Genomic DNA, 18,767 nt, shown 5'->3' with positions numbered 1-18,767 from the left:
TCTTCTGACTAACAAGGATGTGGCCCCACTGGAGGTACCCAGAGTACAGTCTCGGGCTTCTCTCCACCACCAGCATGGCTCCGGCCCTTCCGTCCCGCTGCTTACAGCAAGGTGATCAGCCCTTCCCAGGCTCAGGGCACCTTCTGTCTGGGCCCCCAGGGGCTTTCCTGCCCAGAGGCGAGGGTGGTGATTATAGAGTGAACCAATCACTGACGTGGGTTGGCCTGGAGTCCTGAGGCCCAGTTGCTGCAGGTCGCCCTCTAGTGAGACGCTCCTGCTGTGGGTCCCCAGCACCCTCCGAAAATGCCTCCCCTGATCACATTTGTCCTCACTCTGGGCTTCCTTGGGAGCAACCCGAGGACAGAGCTAGTCTGCTCTCAGTGAACATCTGGAACCTATTAGAGGGGCCAGCTCAGGATCTCTGACTAAAGATGTGGACATGTTAAATAACAGAATAGTTATGTGTCTCCATGATGTCTGTTCCTTCCAGGGGGATTTGAGTTCATTAAAGGTAGAATCTAATTAAATGTCATAAACAAAGTCAGGGAGGGAGGGAGGAGGGTCTGGTGAGTGAAGGGCAGGATGGCCAGCTCGGGGGTCAGGTAGACACGATGAAGACCTTCCTTGGCCCCCTCTAAGGTGTGTGAAGAATCCTGGGGCAAAGGGCATTCCAGAAGCGAGGTCAGAGTCATCTTCTGAGACCCACGCTGCCAAGGGCAGGGACCTGCTTGGTGCCAGCACGAGGGGCTTCCCAGTGAAAGCTGTGAAATGAACACACGAGAGCAGGCAGGTGTGGGGCCACAATCCCAAAGTAGTAGGTGTTTAGTTTCCTGGAACATGGATTCTAAGAGAAAGCTGGAAAGTGGGGTGAGGACTGGATTGTTGGGCTGAGGAGTTCAGCATGATTTGGAGAAAAACATTAGTCCCTTCTTTCATAGTCAGCAAAAAGGAGACTTCCCTAATGGTCCAGTGGTTCACTTTCCCATGCAGAAGGTATGGGTTTCATCCCTGGTTGAGGAACTAACATCACATGTGCCTCATGGCCAAAAAACCAAAATGTAAAACAGACACCCCTGGTGGTTCAGACAGTAAAGAATCCAACTGCAACGTGGGGGACCTGGGTTCAATTCCTGCGTTGGGAAGATCCCCTGAGAAGGAAATGGCAACCCAGTCCAGTATTCTTGCCTGGAGAATCCCATGGACATAGGAGCCTGGTGGGCTACAGTCTACGGGGTCACAAAGAGTTGGACACAAGTGGGCGATTAAGCACATAGCACAAAACAGATGCAATATTGTAACAAATTCAATAAAGACTTTAAAAATTGTTCTTAAAAATAGTCACCAATAAAAAGATAGAAGAGGGGGATGGTGGAGAGACGGGGCGGGGACCAGCCTTGCTGGGACTCTGACGGCACCTTACCAGATTACAAAAGAGAGCTGAAAGGACCACACTCTTTCCAGCATCTCCCAGGAGAGAGGGGCTGCATCATGTAGGGACCAGTGCAGGAGCTGGGCAGGGGTGCAGCAGTGTCTCAGGGGACGCTTGCTTCTCCCAAGACCACAGGCTCAGCAGCCTGGCCCCAAATATCCAGCCTCAATCCTTCAGTCCTGGTGGCCTGGGTGCCCACAGGCATAATTTGTATTTCTAGCACATTTCATTTATTTTATTTAGATAATGAAATTCCTCTCACTCCCTGGTGGCTCAGATGGTAAAGAATCCACCTGCAATGCAGGAGATGCAGGTTCAGTCTCTGGGTTGGGAAGATCCCTGGAGGAGGGCTTAGCAACCCACTCCAGTATTCTTTCCTGGAGAATCCCATGGACAGAAGAGCCTGATGGGCTAAAGTCCATGGGGTTGCAAAGAGTCGGACATGGCTGAGCGACTAACACTTGCACTTTTCCCTTCATATTATCCTGAAATAAATCCCGTGCCTTCTGTATGTGGGATGACCAATCATGTGAGGTTTCTGATGTGCTAGGAGAATACATTTCTTTGTTCTCAGAGGCCTTTCTCTCGACTTTCTGTTCTTTCCTGCCCACCACACTGAAGCAGAGGATGAAGCATAAGTCTCAGCAAACATCCATTCAGTTACTCATTCATTCATTCCCTCTGGGGGCCTACCTCTGTTCCTGGCAGTGTTCTTGGCACCAGAGATACTGACCCCAAAAAGCCCTGCCCACTGGATCGTCCCATTTAGTGGGAAAAGAAATAGATGAGGAAAATGTTTGGTGCACCAGAAGGTGGTGAATGCCACAGAGAGAAATTAAGCCGAAGTGTGGAATGGGGAGGGTGCACCTCATTGTTTTAAGGGGAGATCAGTGAGAGGATCAGTGTTGACACAGCACTGAGGGTGACCTGGGAGCCTTGAGCGTCTTGGGGTGACTGGCAAGAATAATCAGATGTTTCTTAATGGCCTCATTGCAGACAGTGATGGCCAAGCTGTTATAACTCTTGATCTTTAAATGTTGCCCTGTGAGCTACCGGCAGCACCGCAGATCCCATCCACATCTGTGAACCACTTGTTTTCAGGCTGTCGGTCTGGGGTACCACCAGCTTTACCATCAGCCTTGCTGCTTATTTTCCATGCTCTTTGGCACGAATCATCTTAACTGATTCGAGGGACTCCAGAGTTCCCTCCTGGAACACACAGAGACCCCCAAACACCACAGCATCAGAAGTGATATGTTTAACCGTCTCATAGCTCCATAGATGAATACTTTTCAAACTGGGCATAACAGACTCCTGGGTTTTGAAAAGTTGTTAGGAGACTGATTCATCTTTTGGCATTTTTGTTTTAGGGTTGGTTCCAGATCCTCTGGAAGGTCTGGAGTCACAGCTGGCTGGCTGTGACTTCAGGGCAGCGTATCTGTGTTTGTAGTCCTGTCTGTGCCAGTCAGAGCTGTAAGCCCTCCAGCCATGCAGCGATTTGACTGCAGGACAGGGACAAAGGGAGAGCCTGGTGGGCTTACCACACCGGGTAGTGCGAGCCTGCAGCACACAGCGCCCAGCTGTGCGGTCACACCCACACTCGCCAGCCGCACTAGCAGGCAAGCTTCAGCTCCCACTGTGTGGGGGGTGAGCCTCCTGGGAGAGATGCAAGGCTCCCAGGGCCAGCAGTCCTCGGCTGATTAGAACGCAATCTAATCAGCGCTCAGCGATGCTCTAACACTGACCTTATCCAGTGGACAAGACAGCGTTGTCAGTGGCATCAATTCAAGGACTAGTCGCTGACAAGAGTTTCGAGTTTGAAGACTGATTGTGCTGAACTTGCAAACAAAGCCATACAGTAGCTAATCTTTTTTTTAAGTTTTATTGAGATATGATTGGCATCCAGCACTAAGGTATATAGCATAATGACTGGGCATGTATGCAGTCCAACATGTTTATGTGCTCAGGCGTGCCTTGTGTTGACCTAATGGAAGTCTGAATAAAAATACAAATAGATTAAAGAAATAGAGATCACAAATCTGAACCCTGCTCACAGTTTGAGACTGAACTCGAGCAACATAGTATCTTCCGCAGCCTTAAGCCAATAGGAAAACTTGTGTGTGTGTGTCTTAGACTCTCAGTCCTGTCTGACTCTTCGTGACCCCATAGACTGTAGCCTGCCAGGCTCCTCTGTCCCTGGAATTTTCCAGGCAAGAACACTGGAGTGGGTTGCCATTTCCTTCTCCAAGGGATCTTCCCAACTCAGGGACTGAACCCAGATCTCTCGCATTGCAGGCAGATTCTTTATCATCTGAGTCACCAGGGAAGCCCCAGTGCAACTTAAGGGAATGTAACTGAGAATATTGATGTGAATTTTTATTGGCTTTGTAGAGATATTACACTGAATTTATAAATAAGTTTTGGCCTTAAAAATTAAGAACTTTAGGTAGTAAGATGTTTTTACTTGATATGCTTATATAATAAGCAATATGATTTTTAAAAAAGCAATTGTTGAGTAAATGTCCATTTTCTTTTCTTCCTTAGGAACGAATTTAGTATTCGAAGATGAAATCACTGCACTGCAACCGGAAGTAGATAAGTTAAAAACTCTAAATGTGAACAAAATTATTGCACTGGGACACTCTGGTTTTGAAGTGGATAAACTCATTGCTCAGAAAGTGAAGGGTGTGGATGTGGTGGTGGGAGGACATTCCAACACATTTCTGTACACAGGTAATGGTCCCGGAAGGGTTAGATAATATATGTTGATATAAAGTATAATATGTATTAATATGTGTAATAATGTATATAAGTGATACACACCAAGTGATAATGTGTAAATCTTACTCAAAGAGACTTTTAAAAAATTTTTGTATTGAAATACAGTTGATTTACCACATTGGGTGGGAATGACTGCAGGCAGGTTGCAGACAAAGTATGAGTGTGATGAAGACGGTGCAGATGCTGACAGAGATGCCAGCCTTCTTAGCGCAGGTGACTTTGCCATCAAGCATCTGAGAGCCACTTAAGTAATTCAAGATGGGGGAGTTGGCTAGACTGAGGATGCCAACACCAAGAAAACCCCCACTGGAGCAGGTCATCGGGCAACACTGGGTGGAGGTTAAGACTCTGGTGTGGACGGTCTAGATTACTGACAAGTGGTGGGCTCCTGTCGGCCTGACCTCCCTCATTGCTAGGATGAGGGTCAGTTATAAAGCATTGCTGTGGCTTCATGTGTGTGTGAGTGGATGGTGGTGAAGTGCCTCCGAACAGGGCCTAGAGCCCTAGGCTCTCACTTCAGTCCTGTCCCAGCTCTGGAATAAGACACCCTCCTGGTCTTTTCTTAGCTTCCCTCTGAGGCAGCATCAGCGCCTGAGGACACACAGGAAGAACTAGGTGCATCCCACCCCTGCATCTGGTAGAGCAGTGGCTTCAAAGTCGTTTGACTGTGATCCATAGTAAGAAGGGTGTTGTTCACGAGGACCCAAAGCATGCTCACACACACACACACACGCACACTGAATGAAATATTTCCCAAGGCACTCGGGGTGCACCCTGATATTTTCTGTTCTGTTTCACTTTTTTTTTAATTCTTTGGCTGTGCTGGTCTTCACTGCTGCGAGAGGGCTTTCTCTAGTTGCGGCAGCGAGCAGGGGCTACTGTCTACTTGCAGTGCTCAGGCTTCTCATTGTGGTGGCTTCTCTTGTGAAGCGCAGGCTCTAGAGTGTGTGGATTCAGTAGTTTCGACATGAGCATTTAGTTGCTCTGGGGCATGTGGGATCTTCCTGGACCAGGGATTGAACCCCTGTCCCCTGCATTGGCAGGCGAGTTCTTAACCACTGGAACTCCAGGGAAAAACGTCTACTTTTTCACTTTTTAAGTGCCAATTACCACCCACTTAATTAATTTCTTCATATTATAGCTAGGCTATATTTTGAATGCTGAGTTTTCAATGAGCTATGGCCAAAATGGGCAAGAAGAATTAAAGGAATCCGATGCCGCCTCTCAGATGTTGAAGGCATTGCCACACTCCCTCTGACTTGCCTTAGACCCTCTGAAGGCCCAGCCACCATCCACAGCCTTGGTACACGACCATCAGTCAATGAGCCCTGCTGGGCCTGAAAAGGCTGAATGGCTGTGCCCCACCTCCCATTAATTCTGCGGCCTGTTGTTTTGTTCCTGTCACTTTGGTTCCAGCCAATGAGATCCTGCAAAAGAGAATGTGTCTTCTGCTAAGGAGATGATAAATGATGAATGACTGGTTGAAAGAAAGATTTGCAGATAAAAATTACACTATTTATCCACAAACCTTGAAGTAGATAATTACAGTCTTGAGAAAAAACTACCTGTAGAGTTAGTATTTTATCTCACATTTCATGATTGCTCACCAAGATTAAATTATTCTCATGAAAATGTTCAATTTGGACACTCATCATTGTGAGGAATGAACTTAACAATTAGAGTGAATTCTAGGACACGATAGGAAATGAGATATGTTTGCTTCTTTAAATACATTTTCCCAACCTTAAAAAGCAAACAGAAAACAAAACAACAACAACAACAAAACACAGCCCTTCACTACATTGCCTTGAGAATTAGCATAAAGTTGGGAATTCCCTAGCGATCCAGTGGTTAGAACTCTGCACTTTTCACTACTAAGGGCCTGGGTTCAATTGACAGGAACTCAAATCCAACAAGCCAAGAAAAAGACAAAAGAATTAGCATAAAGTTAGATATGCTTGATTAATCAAATTAGGGTTAAAATAATGCATCATTTCCTGGAGAGGGAAATGGCAACCCACTCCAGGATTCTTGCCTGGAGAATCCCATGGCCAGAGGAGCCTGGCGGGCTGCAGTCCACGGGGTCACAAGGAGTCAGACACGACTGAGCAACTAAACAACAACAACCACAGCAGTGCATCATTTGTGATTGTCTCCTGAGAACCGTTTCAGCAACACAAGAGCCAACACACACACTCACACACTCACACACTCACCAAAAACAGTTTCACAAAGCGTCTAGATTGTACCTGATATTTTATGCTCTGTTGTTTAATTCTTTTAAATGCTGTAACCACTTCCTAAAGAGGTTTGTCTTGTCCATATTTTTCAAAACTCAGCTTTAAATGAGGCAGGCCAAAATGGCCCACAGTGCATGAACAGTTTCCCTCCGAATACTGAACACGACTGCAGCTGCTTTGGATGACAGCCGCCACGCACGTGCAGGCCAGGCCACCCTGGTATTGCCTCACCGTTCTTAGGTCAGGATGAAGACGAGAGAACTTTCCTGACCAGCTTTGCAAAATGTCAGGGCTACAAGGACGAGGGCTAGAACGCAGATGTCTTCTCTAAAGGAATTAAACCCTAGAGTTATGAGCTGGTCTGTGCATTTGCCTTGAGAGAAGAAAAGAAGTAAAGTGCGTTCAGACTGAAAGATGTGGCAGGTGTGACAGAGGACTCCTCCGTGTGTGACCCTTGAAAGCAGACAGGCTCCTAAGATGCTGTTGCTCTGTTTGCCTCCCACTATTTTAACTAGTTTGGATCATGCAAGTCTGTCTGGTTAGCTGTGGCTGTGGTGAGTGTAGGCATGCGTTTCTCCCTCTGTCAGAGATAAAGTTTCAAGTCTACAATCCCTTCTGTTCCGAGTTTCTTGATCCTATCAACTTGTGACTGTCACCGCTTTTTCAGCAACTTCACTTCTGGAGTCGCAGCCTGAGACTTAGTCATCATCCTGAATTTCGCATCCCCACAACCCCACTCCCTCCTTCCCCTAAGGCTCTCTCACCTTATTCTTCAGCAAGCTGCCTGCAGCCTCACTGAAACCTCTGTCTGGTGAACCCTCCACCCCCCTCCCAGCCCAGCAGGCACCGCTTCTCTTCCTTAGCCTGGGAACACCCATTGCAGACTCACCACCAGGTCTCTAGCTGATTCCAGGAAGACAGGTGCCAGGACTGTTGAGTGAATGCCAACAGATGTGGCTCCTTTAAAAGTAACATTTCTTTGGAATTCCCTTGCAGTCCAGTGGTTAGGACTCTGCAGGGGACCCAGGTTCAATCCCTGGTTGGGGAACTAAGATTCTACATGCCACATAGCACAGCCCCCCCCACCCCGCCCGCCCCCCCCCCCACACACACATTTTTTAAGCAAGATTTCTTTATTTGGAGGTTTTTTTTTTTTCATTAAGTACCTAATTGTGTTGCTTCTGGATTTCACCACACATTTCTTAAATATGAAATCCGAGCCGTGTCATTGACTTAAGAGAACATAAGTGATTTTAAAGCACACAGTATTTTGTTCTCAAAATAAATGAAGTTCACAGTTTTAAGTATAAACAGAACCATGAAGGCTAGTGTTTGTTCTTCCCACTGCAGCCAGCAGCCAGCTATGCACTGTGCAGGGGTGGACCCATCCCTGCTTCATTAGAATAAGTGAAAGAGGGCAAGAGATTTGGTTGTGCTTTGCAATCATTGTTCATCTCGCCATTGATTTTCACTCTTGTAGTTTAGATAATCTTGCCTTTTAGAACAAAAAAGGAGTCTTGACTCATTGGAAAAGACTCTGATGCTGGGAGGGATTGGGAACAGGAGGAGAAGGGGATGACAGAGGATGAGATGGCTGGATGGCATCACTGACTCAATGGACGTGAGTCTGAGTGAACTCCGGGAGTTGGTGATGGACAGGGAGGCCTGGCGTGCTGCGATTCATGGGGTCACAGAGAGTCGGACACGACTGAGCAACTGAACTGAACTGAACACCTACAGGATAGGGAAACACTCTCCAACAAAGAACCACTTCCTTTGGGCATCCGTAGGACTGAGGATGTGTGGGTTTGAGTGAACTGGGAGAACCAGCCACAGGGCAGAGGTGTGGCCGGTAGCTTCAGAGATGATGGCCACCAGGCACAGGGACTCACTCCTTCTGAGGGTCACTACTCAGGACCCCTCAGTCAACTTCTAATTTCAGCACCAGCATCCTTCACGGAATGAAACCAGAGCCTTCTGGCTAATGATTTTTGCAGCCACATAACAACTGATCGGTTTTAGTAGCATCTCATGGAAGTGCTTTCCAAGGAGAAGCGGGACGAGCCAAGCCCCAAAAGTGAAAAGAACAGCTATTAAATTAATATAGAAGAGGATCATGTCATTTGGCAGGCTGAGTTGTAGGAAAGCTGATGGCCAATTACATATTGTGAAATCGAAAGCCTACTCCTATCACAGAGTCAAATATCTTCCCTGGAGGAATCAAATCAAATCTCTCCCTGGAGGAGAGAAGAATCTTTTACATTCCTGTTGTTCTGATATTTCCCCTTGATGGTCTTGAAGATGGATTTCAATTCTCTGATTTCTCTGGCAAGCATCATGGGGTTGTGGAGAAGGCTTTTGCACTCTGATGGATCCAGTCTCCCTCCTGGGGTTGGTCACTGCTGGCTGGCCAACTTTGCGTGCATGCGTGTCTGACTCCTTGTGACCCTATGAACCATAGCCTGCTAGGCTCTTCTGTCCATGGGATTCTCAGGCAAGAATACTAGAGTGGGTTGCCATGCCTTCCTCCAGGGGATCTTCCCAACCCAGGGATCAAACCCACATCTCTTAAGTCTCCTGCATTGGCAGGCAGGTTCTTTACCACTGGCACCTCCTGGAAAGTCTTGTCCAACCTTGGACATGTCTTAACTACTCTAGGCTTCAGTTTTTTATTTTACAAAATGGTTGCAATGATTTGACTACCTCAGAGAATGTTGTAGGGATTAAATAAGATTGTATAGTAACAGAACTGGACCCCAGAACATAGTGGCTCCAAGAAAAAAATGTCAATTCTCTAATATTCTGTAACATAGGAAAATGTATACAATTTCATTTTAAATGAAAAAGAGGAAGATACAAGAAATTTTTTATAACTATACAGAATTTTCTTACCCAGATTGTAGTAATTTGACATTTGTGTACATGTGCCAAGGCGTTTCAGTCCTGTCCAACTCTTTTGCGACCCCATGGACTGTATTCCTCCAGGCTTCTCTGTCCATGGGATCTTCCAGGCAATAATACTGGAGTGGGTTGCCATGACCTCCTCCAGGGGATCTTCCTGGCCCAAGGATTGAACCGGCATCTCTTATGTCTCCTGCATTGGCAGGCAGGTTCTTTACCACTGGCACCACCTGGGAAGCCCCTTGACACTTGTAACTCCAAACAAATTTATAAGGTCACTCCTCCCTTTAATAAATGGAAAGACTCTTTATCCTACAAAACTTAGGGAACACTGGAGCTCTTCTTACCCTCTTCCCCCAAAATCTGACCATTCCTTGGGGAGCCTGTATTTTTCCTGATCCCCTTGGTCCTAATTCTTTCTTGTGTCTCCTCTGTTCTTACCTCTTTCAAACCATTCTTCTTATGTGTGAAGCACAGACCCAAATATGGAAAAGTGACCTTTCTTCTTGATCCCCGTGAATTCCATCCACACAGGGCAGCTTCCTTTCAAGTCTGCCAGGCCCTGCAGGGGACCCACCCCTGTGCAGCTCGCCTTCCAAGTCTCCAGCACCTCAGGGCATGCCTCACTGGCTGACTTTGTTCCCCAGCCCACCCTCCTCCCCATCCTTACCGACCTCCCATTCCAAGTTCTCCTGCTGTTCCTCCTGTCCCCACACCCTTTATCCAAGGCTACCTCCTGAAACTCAAATGTCTCCCACTATTTTTATGCAAAAAAATAAGCTCTCTGCATACACCCCTGCCCTGCGGCATCCCCATCTTTGTCAGGGACCCTCCTTCCAGGCAGGTCTGCCTCACCTCCCCATGGGGAAAAGGAGAGGAACAGGGACCCAAGTCATCATTAGGGGAGCCTGTTGGACCCTAATCCTCTCACAGGCGTTCATTAGACAGAAAATAGTTTCTCCCTAGAATGGATTCTGCCACCCATTTCCCTCTCTTAGAGATCCATAGACGTATATTTTTTTAATTGAAGGATAGTGGATTTGCAATGTTGTATTAATTTCTGCTGTACAGCAAAGTGATTCAGTTATACATACATATACATTCTTTTTCATATTCTGTTCTGTTGTGATTGATCACAGGACGGTGACTACAGCTCCCTGTGGGCTACAGTACCACCTTGTCGTTCATCCATCCTGTATGAGAGTTTGCATCTGCTGATCCCACACTCTCAATCCATCCCTCCCCAACCCCACCCCACTGGCAACCACAAGTGTATTCTCTCCATACATACAATTTTTTTAATTCACAGAAATTATATTGGTTATTGCCATGGGATGGCAGTGGGACTGCAAATAATTTTTTTTCTTCTCCATTTGCCAAATATTGTCATGCTAATTTCACGTTGATCTAAAAAAATTTTTTTTAACCTCTCTAAGCTTTTAGGGGAACCTGTTGGACCCTCATCCTCTCACAGGCATTCACTAGACGGAAAATGGTTTCTCCCTAGAATGGATTCTGCCACCCATTTCCCAAGTCAACAGACTTCCCTGGTGGCTCAGACAGTAAAGCGTCTGCCTACAATGCAGGAGACCCGGGTTCAATCCCTGGGCCAGGAAGATCTCCTGGAGAAGGAAATGGCACCCCACTCTAGTATTCTTGCCTGGAAAATCCCATGGATGGAGAAGCCTGGTAGACTACAGTCAATGGGGTCACAAAGAGTCGGACACAAATGAGTGACCTCACTTTCACTTTCTTTCAAGCTTTGAAAATGGAACCATTAATCCTAAAGTTTGTTAAAAGAAAATTTTCTACAATGTACTAATCAGTAGGCTTTTATTCAGCAATTCATGGATGGAGCAGCATCCCATCTGGCAGAGAGAAAAGGCGCTTGGAAGGACTGTAGGAGGCCAGAGAGTCTTAAAGACCAAAGGAGGAGTAACAAGGAGGTTGTTGTTGTTGTTTTCAGTTGCCTAGTCATGTCTGACTCTTTCGACCCCATGGACTGCAGCACACCATGCCTTCCTGTCCCTCACCATCTCCCCAAAGTGTGCCCAAGTTTATGTCCATTGCGTCAGTGATGCCATCCAGCCATCTCATCCTCTGATGCCCTCTTCTGCATCTGCCCTCAATTTTTCCCAGCATCAGGGACTTTTCCAATGGGTCAGCTGTTCACATCAGATGACCAAAATACTGAAGTTTCAGCTTCAGCATCAGTCCTTCCAATGAGTATTCAGGGTTGACTTCCCTTAATACTGACTGGTTTGATCTCCTTGCTGTCCAAGGGACTATCAGGAGTCTTCTCCAGTACCACAGCTCCAAGACATCGATTCTTCGGCACTCCGCCTTCTTTAAGGTCCAGGTCTCACAACTGTACGTGACCACTGGGAAGAACACAGCCTTGACTCTACAGACCTTTGTTGGCAAAGTAATGTCTCTGCTTTTCAACACACTGTCTAGATTTGTCATAGCTTTCCTGCCAAGAAGCAAATGTCCTCTGATTTCATGGCTGCAGTCACCATTCTCAGTGATTTTGGCCCTGGGCCTTGCTGACATTAGCTTCCCTTCTGTGGAACAGAGGGAGTCTTGGAGCCTGTGTGTGGGGCCTGTGGGCACAGACTGAGGGGTCTGGGTCTGCCTGTTCTGGAAGAGTCTCACAGAAGACAGGTGGTTCTGGTTTACTCACGGAAAGCTTAGCATGAGTGACTCCATCTTGGGACTGATCTGGTTATTTTACAACTTGAACTCTTATAAATATAGCTGTTAAATTTTTTTTAAGGCGCTGTATAGACTCAATTTGAGAACCTGACCTAAATACACAAATGGCCAAATGTATCTTCTTACCTTAAAACGATAAGAAACTGGGAGTATGTCCCAAGCATCTGGGCTATGCATCTCTCAGATTTCTTGTCCTCAGTCTACAAATTTCTCTCAGGCCTAGAAACTCGTAGGATTGTTGGTTTTGCCGGCTCATGTGTAAGGACATTTCCAAATGCTCTGTTATGCCATGAAAGCAGAACTTTGGGTTCCTCACTAGAAGTCCTCTGGTTCTAAAATAAGCCCACTTTTTAAATTAATTTGTATTGGAGTATAATTGCTTTACAATGTTGTGTTAGTTTCTGCTGTACAGCAAAGTGAATCAGCCACACGAATACATCTATCCCCTCCCTTTTGGATTTCCTTCCCATCCGGGTCAACACAGGGCATTAACTAGAGTTCCCTCTGCTGTATAGTAGGTTCTCATTAGTTATCTATTTTACACATAGTATCAGTAGTGGAGATAAGTTCATATGAATCGTGCATCCCATGCTCCACTGCTCACCTGTGTGGCTGAAGCTCATGCTTTGTGGAAATCAACTGCTCAGACCCTCACTGAATAGAAACACCTAGCATTTCCCAGGGTACACAACCACTCTGGAACACCCTCTCCAACTAAATGCTAGTTTTCTCTTAAAAAAAAAAAAAAAAAGAGAGAGAGAGAGGCCTGTTATAATGCAAATCATTCTCTGTCTGTCCCATTCCTTTGGACTCTGCATTTTTTGTCTTTTTTTCATATTTTTAAGTGGTGGAAAATTGTTTTACAATCATATGTTGGTTTCTGCCATACAACAACACAAATCAGTCATAATTTTATATATCCCTTCCCTCTTGAGCTTCCCACCCCTCTGCATCATCACAGAATGGCCAGGCTGGGCTCCATGTGTTATTTAGCAACTTCCCACTAACTATTTTATACATGATAGTGTATATATGTCAATGCTACTTTCTCTATTCGTCCCACCCTTACCTTCCTCCATTGTGTCCACAAGTTTGTTCTCTACTAGGTTCATCAGCTGGAGAAGGCAATGGCACCCTACTCCAGTACTCTTGCCTGGAAAATCCCATAGGTGGAGGAGCCTGGTAGGCTGCAGTCCATGGGGTCACAAAGAGTCAGACACGACTGAGTGACTTCACTTTGACTTTTCACTTTCATGCGTTGGAGAAGGAAATGGCAACCCACTCCAGTATTCTTGCCTAGAGAATCCCAGGGATAGGGGAGCCTGGTGGGCTGCCGTCTATGGGGTCACACAGAGTTGGACACGACTGAAGCGACTTAGCAGCAGCAGCAGCAGCAGCAGGTTCATCAGTATCATTTTTCTAGATTCCATCCCAGTTGCCAGTTCAGTCACTCAGTTGTGTCTGACTCTTTGCGACCCCATGGACTGCAGCATGCCAGGCTTCCCTGTCCATCACCGACTCCTGGACCCTCCTCAAACTCATGTCCATCGAGTCAGTGATGCCATCCAACCATCTCATCCTCTGTCATCCCCTTCTCCTCCTGCCCCCAATCCCTCCCAGCATCAGGGTCTTTTCCAATGAGTCAGTTCTTCACATCAGATGGTCAGAGTATTGGAGTTTCAGCTTCAGCAACAAATGAATATTCAGGACTGATTTCCTTTAGGATGGACTGATTGGATCTCCTTGCAGCCCAAGTGGCTCTCAAGAGGCTTCTCCAACACCACAGTTCAAAAGCATCAGTTCTTTGGTGCTCAGCTTTCATTATGGTCCAACTCTCACATCTATACATGACTTCTGGAAAAACCATAGCTTTGACTAGACGGACCTTTTTTGGCAAAGTAATGTCTCTGTATTTTAATATTCTGTCTAGGTTGGTCATAGCTTTTCTTCCAAGGAGCAAGTGTCTTTTAATTTCATGGCTGCAGTCACCATCTATAGTGATTTTGGAGCCCAAAAAAATAAAGTCTGTCACTGTTTCCACTGTTTCTTCATCTATTTGTCATGAAGTGATGGGACCGAATGCCATGATCTTAGTTTTCTGAATGTTGAGTTTTAAGCCAACATTGGAGAATTTTGAACGTTGGAGAATTGAGCGTTTTGAGCTTGGAGCATTTTGAGCATTACTTTGCTAGCATGTGAGATGAGTGCAATGGCGTGGTACTAACGGTCTTTGGCATTGCCTTTCTTTGGGATTGGAGTGAAAACTGACCTTTTACAGTCTTGTGGCCACTGCTGTTTTCCAAATTTTCCATCATAGTGAGTGCAGCACTTTCACAGCATCATCTTTTAGGATTTGAAATAGCTCAACTGGAATTCCATCACCTCCACTAGCTTTGTTCGTAGTGATGCTTCCTAAGTCCCACTTGACTTCACATTCCAGGATGTCTGGCTGTAGGTGAGTCATCACACCATTATGGTTATCTGGGTCATAAGATCTTTTTTGTATAGTTCTTCTGTGTACTTCTGTGGAAACTTCTAGATTCCATATATATGTGTTAATATATGGTGCTTGTTTTTTTGACTTACTTTACTCTGTATAAGAGACTCTAGGTTCATCCACCTCACTACAACTGACTCAAATTCGTTCATTTTTATAGCTGAGTAATATTCCATTGTATAAATGTACCACAACTTCTCTATCCATTCATCTGTCGATGGACATCTTGGTTGCTTCCATGTCCTGGCTATTGTATATAGTGTTGCAATGAACATTGGGGTACATGTGTCGCTTAGAATTGTGGTTTTCTCAGGGCATATGCCCAGTGGTGGGATTGCTGGGTCTGAACTCTGTGTTTTAACAGGCCACAGTGATAGAACCAGAGGACAGCTGTGTTGTTAGGATTTGTTTTTAATTTTTATATAAAACACTGTTCTATATTGTAAAAAAAAAAAAAAGAAAAGAATTCTGATATCTGAAACCTATTTGCAAAGCAGAAATAGAAACATAGACATTAAGAACAAACACATGGACCCCAAGGAGGGAAAAGGGGGTTGGGATAAACTGGGAGATTGGGATTGACATACACACACTGTTATGTATAAAATAGATAACTAATGAGAACCTACTTGTCACAGGGAATGCTACTCAGTGCTCTGTGGTGACTTAAATGAAAAGGAAATCCAAAAAAAGAGGGGGTGTATGTATACATATGGCTGATTCTCTTTGCTGTACAGCAGAGATTAACACAACATTGCAAAGCAACTATGAAAGTGAAAGTCACTCAGTAGTCTGACTCTTTGCAACCCCGTGAACTGTACAGTCCATGGAGTTCTCCAGGCCAGAATACTGGAGTGAGTAGCCTTTCCCTTCTCCAGGGGATCTTCCCAACCCAGGGATCAAACTGGGGTCTCCTGCATTGCAGGCGGATCCTTTACCAACTGAGCTATCAGGGAAGCAACTATACTCCAATAAAATTTTTTTAAAAAAAGAATGCTGGTATCTGGAAGGATACTCGGCCATGACTTAATCTTCTGTGAAGAGAAGAGGGTGGCGGACTGTAGGAGTGTCACTCCGTCCCCTGCTCTGTCACACTGGGTGGCCTTTGCCTCACAAGGTGAGGCAAGGCCCTCAGGCCTGGCCCCACAGGGCAGTGGAGTTCAGCACACCGGGACTTGTTGGAGCTTGGAGATGTTTATTGAGTGAGTGAGTGTATGAGCCCGTTCCCACCCTGCCAAGCTCCTGTAATTGCCCTAGCCAGTTACGACTGGGTAGAGGCACACAGCCTGGGTTGGACTTCCAGGGGGTTTGTGCCCACTCGGGTACCACTCAGAGATGCATCATCTCTTTAGACCTCACTGAATGTCTAAGAGCAAGAATGTGGGCAGTAAATCGAAGCATGTACAACACAGAGGGGCACGGTCCAGATATGGAGACTGCTGGCGGCCCCTTGAGTCCCCGGAGGAGATGTGACAGCCAGTGTGTCAGGGTTGGGTACAGAGGTGGCTGAGGAGCTGGTGACTCACCTCTCTGGTTGCAGAATGCTTCTTGACAGCGGCTGGCCTGAGCGCCCGCTCACAGAGTGCTTCTTGGCCCACCTACTTCATGGCTTGCAATGCCAGGAGATCTCCAGCATGCAGAAGATACTCATAGCTTAAAATAAAATTAAACCCTCTTGGTTTCAACCTCTGAGCAAATCTCTTATTTTACAAATACAGGAAATACATTTAGGTTCCAGGAACTAAGAGTCTCTCCCAAGGTCACCAGATTGAAAGGGAGCTGCACCCAAACCTGTTCTCTCAACAGGCAGCTCATTCTGCTTTACAAGCCCCACCCAGCTTGTTGAAGAAATTAGATAGAGGGGAGTTGGGAACTGGGGCTTGACTCCCCTTGACATATGGATTCCTCCACAGGAAGGGCATACACATCTTGTCTGATCTGAAAAAAAGCTGGCTAAACTACTCAAGCATACATTCAACATTTATCAACCACCTGCTATGTGCTGGGCCAGCCCCTGGGCCCTTATGGAACTCATTATCTTAAAAGGGATACCGACGCTGATAAGATTTTTTTTTTAAGTATGCAGCGAAATCAATCATATATAATTACAAAGCATGCTGTGAAGAAAGAAGTCCACGATGCTGGGAGGGCAGGTGTAGGAGGACCTGACCACGTCTAGGGGATTGTCAGAGAGTGTTCTGCGGAACTGACATTTAGGCTAAGATATAATTCACCTATGGGCCTCTGGTTCTGAGTCTTACTCTATGTTTGTGACTGTGGAGGTGGGTGTGGTGTGAGAATGGAAGACACTAAGATTGCTGAAGTGCAGGGCAGAAGGTCCGAGTGAAGCTGATCTATAGCGGCCTCAGCCTGCAGGAGCTTGAAGTGGGGCTGTGGTTCCTGGCCAGAGATCCAGTCAGGTTGCAGCTATGAGAGCACCAAATCCTAGCCACTAGACTAGTGGTCAGTGATAAGAACCTGGCCCTTCAGCTTTGCAGAAAATTCCCACAAAGAGGGAAAGTAGTGAAACAAATAAAGCACTTATGAAAAGGAAAAAAGAGTACTGTACGTGTGGATAGATACATGGATAGACTCAGAGAGAGTCACTCCCTCGTGGTAGCTTGAATTACTTATATGGGGCATTTCTTCTGGGTTTCCGTTGATTTGCCTGGTTCAGAGTTCATATTTGGTGTATCTCAGGATCCCCCCATATGTGTACATGCATCTCTTAGCCAAGATGGATGCTACCAAAGAAGCCTATGGGTAGTTAGTATCACTTAGCATCACTCCCCTTTTGACCTCCAAGGAGTCTTCCTACACATATGTAGTCAGGGAGGTCTTCTGATTTCAAGAATGAGAAATAATGTGATCTTTTTTCTTCTATTTGGGCAGGGCTTAGCCTCTTCTTTTGATTGTCCTGCTATTTTCATCCTGGAGTATCTGCCCTGGGGGTGATGGGGGTGGTGGGCATCTACCTCCTGCCTCAAAGCAGGGCCATATCATGTACGTCTGATAGGTTATGATGTTCATGACAAAAATTACAATGTTGCTACAAACCGAATTTGGGTCTGCTCGCCCCACTATGCAGAAAAGCCTATCTACTAACATCAGGTTGTAGTGAGAGAAAGTACAGCATTTATTTGCCAAGTGCCAAGCAAGGAGGATGGGTAACTTGTGCTCAAAAGACCCAAACTCTCCAATGGCTTTCAGGGGACAATTTGTAAAGGCAGTTTTGTAGGTAAGAGTTACAGCTGGTGGACCTTCTTCTGATTGGTGGTAGTGAGGTAACAGTGTGATATTTCAGGAATCTTAATCATCAGTCTTCTGGTTCTAATCGGTCTGGGATCTGCATGCATGTGGTCAGCATAGAGTCACCACTCTCCACCTGGATGAGGGTAGGGGAACAACTCAAAGCTATATGTCAGATTGTTATGTACATCCCTTGTGGAGAAACTAGGATTCCATTTTTCTTCCCCCTTCACTAAATTATTATTTTTAAGCTATCGTTGGTTTTCTTGCTTGACTATTTTCCCTTTGTTTCTTCAGTCTCTAACTTCCCTAATTAGTAACTGCTTGAGTCTTTGGAACCCAGGGAAAGTCTAGGAGACTAAAGCCTTTTTCTACAAACAAGAAATAGGGAACATGGAGGGACTTTTTTCTTTTTTAACCTGGGAAGGCTTTGCAGGGTCCTGATCAGTTTTGCTGTTCTCCCTAAGGCCAGTGATAGAGGGCATCATCCACTCAATGGACATGAATCTGAGCAAACTCCAGGAGATAGTGAAGGACAGGGAAGCCTGGTGTGCTGCAGTCCATGGGGTGGCAAAGAGTCGGACATGACTTAGCAACTGAACAACAATGACTAAGGCCATAGGAAATATTTTAAACCAGGGAGTGCACGATCATATTTGTGTTTAGAAAGATCATTCAGGCTGTTGTAGGGAAACTGGATCAGAAAGAGGAAAAGAAGAGATAGATATATAGACATCAGTTAGGAGGCTGTGCAGTGGCCCAGGGACAAGATAATGGTGACCAAAGTGTGACTCTTCTGAGATATTGAGGAGGAAACAGATGAAAAAGCAAGCACTTCCCAGTCATTTAAAAGAGAGACTAAAGTCCCTTAGAAGCATTGATGTGAAATATGCAAATTACCAAGTACTTTAATCCATGCCTTTTGTAGGAATATTGGAAGTTCTTGGGGCTTCCC

At 45.8% G+C, this 18,767-nt stretch overlaps 1 protein-coding gene across 1 annotated transcript in view; it reads left to right on the top strand.

Annotated features, from left to right (window-relative positions):
* Positions 1 to 18,767, top strand: part of NT5E (5'-nucleotidase ecto) — a 62,710-nt gene that overhangs the window by 29,698 nt on the left and 14,245 nt on the right. Inside the window, exon 3 of the mRNA XM_055535567.1 lies at positions 3,974 to 4,162. Within this exon, the coding sequence (XP_055391542.1) occupies positions 3,974 to 4,162 (189 nt within the window). The remainder of the gene's footprint in view (positions 1 to 3,973; positions 4,163 to 18,767) is intronic.

Source organism: Bubalus kerabau, chromosome 9 (genome assembly GCF_029407905.1).
Source record: "Bubalus kerabau isolate K-KA32 ecotype Philippines breed swamp buffalo chromosome 9, PCC_UOA_SB_1v2, whole genome shotgun sequence".
Lineage (NCBI taxonomy): Eukaryota > Metazoa > Chordata > Mammalia > Artiodactyla > Bovidae > Bubalus > Bubalus kerabau.
Note: the sequence above shows the minus strand (reverse complement) of the source record. Positions and strands in the feature narration are given on the sequence as shown.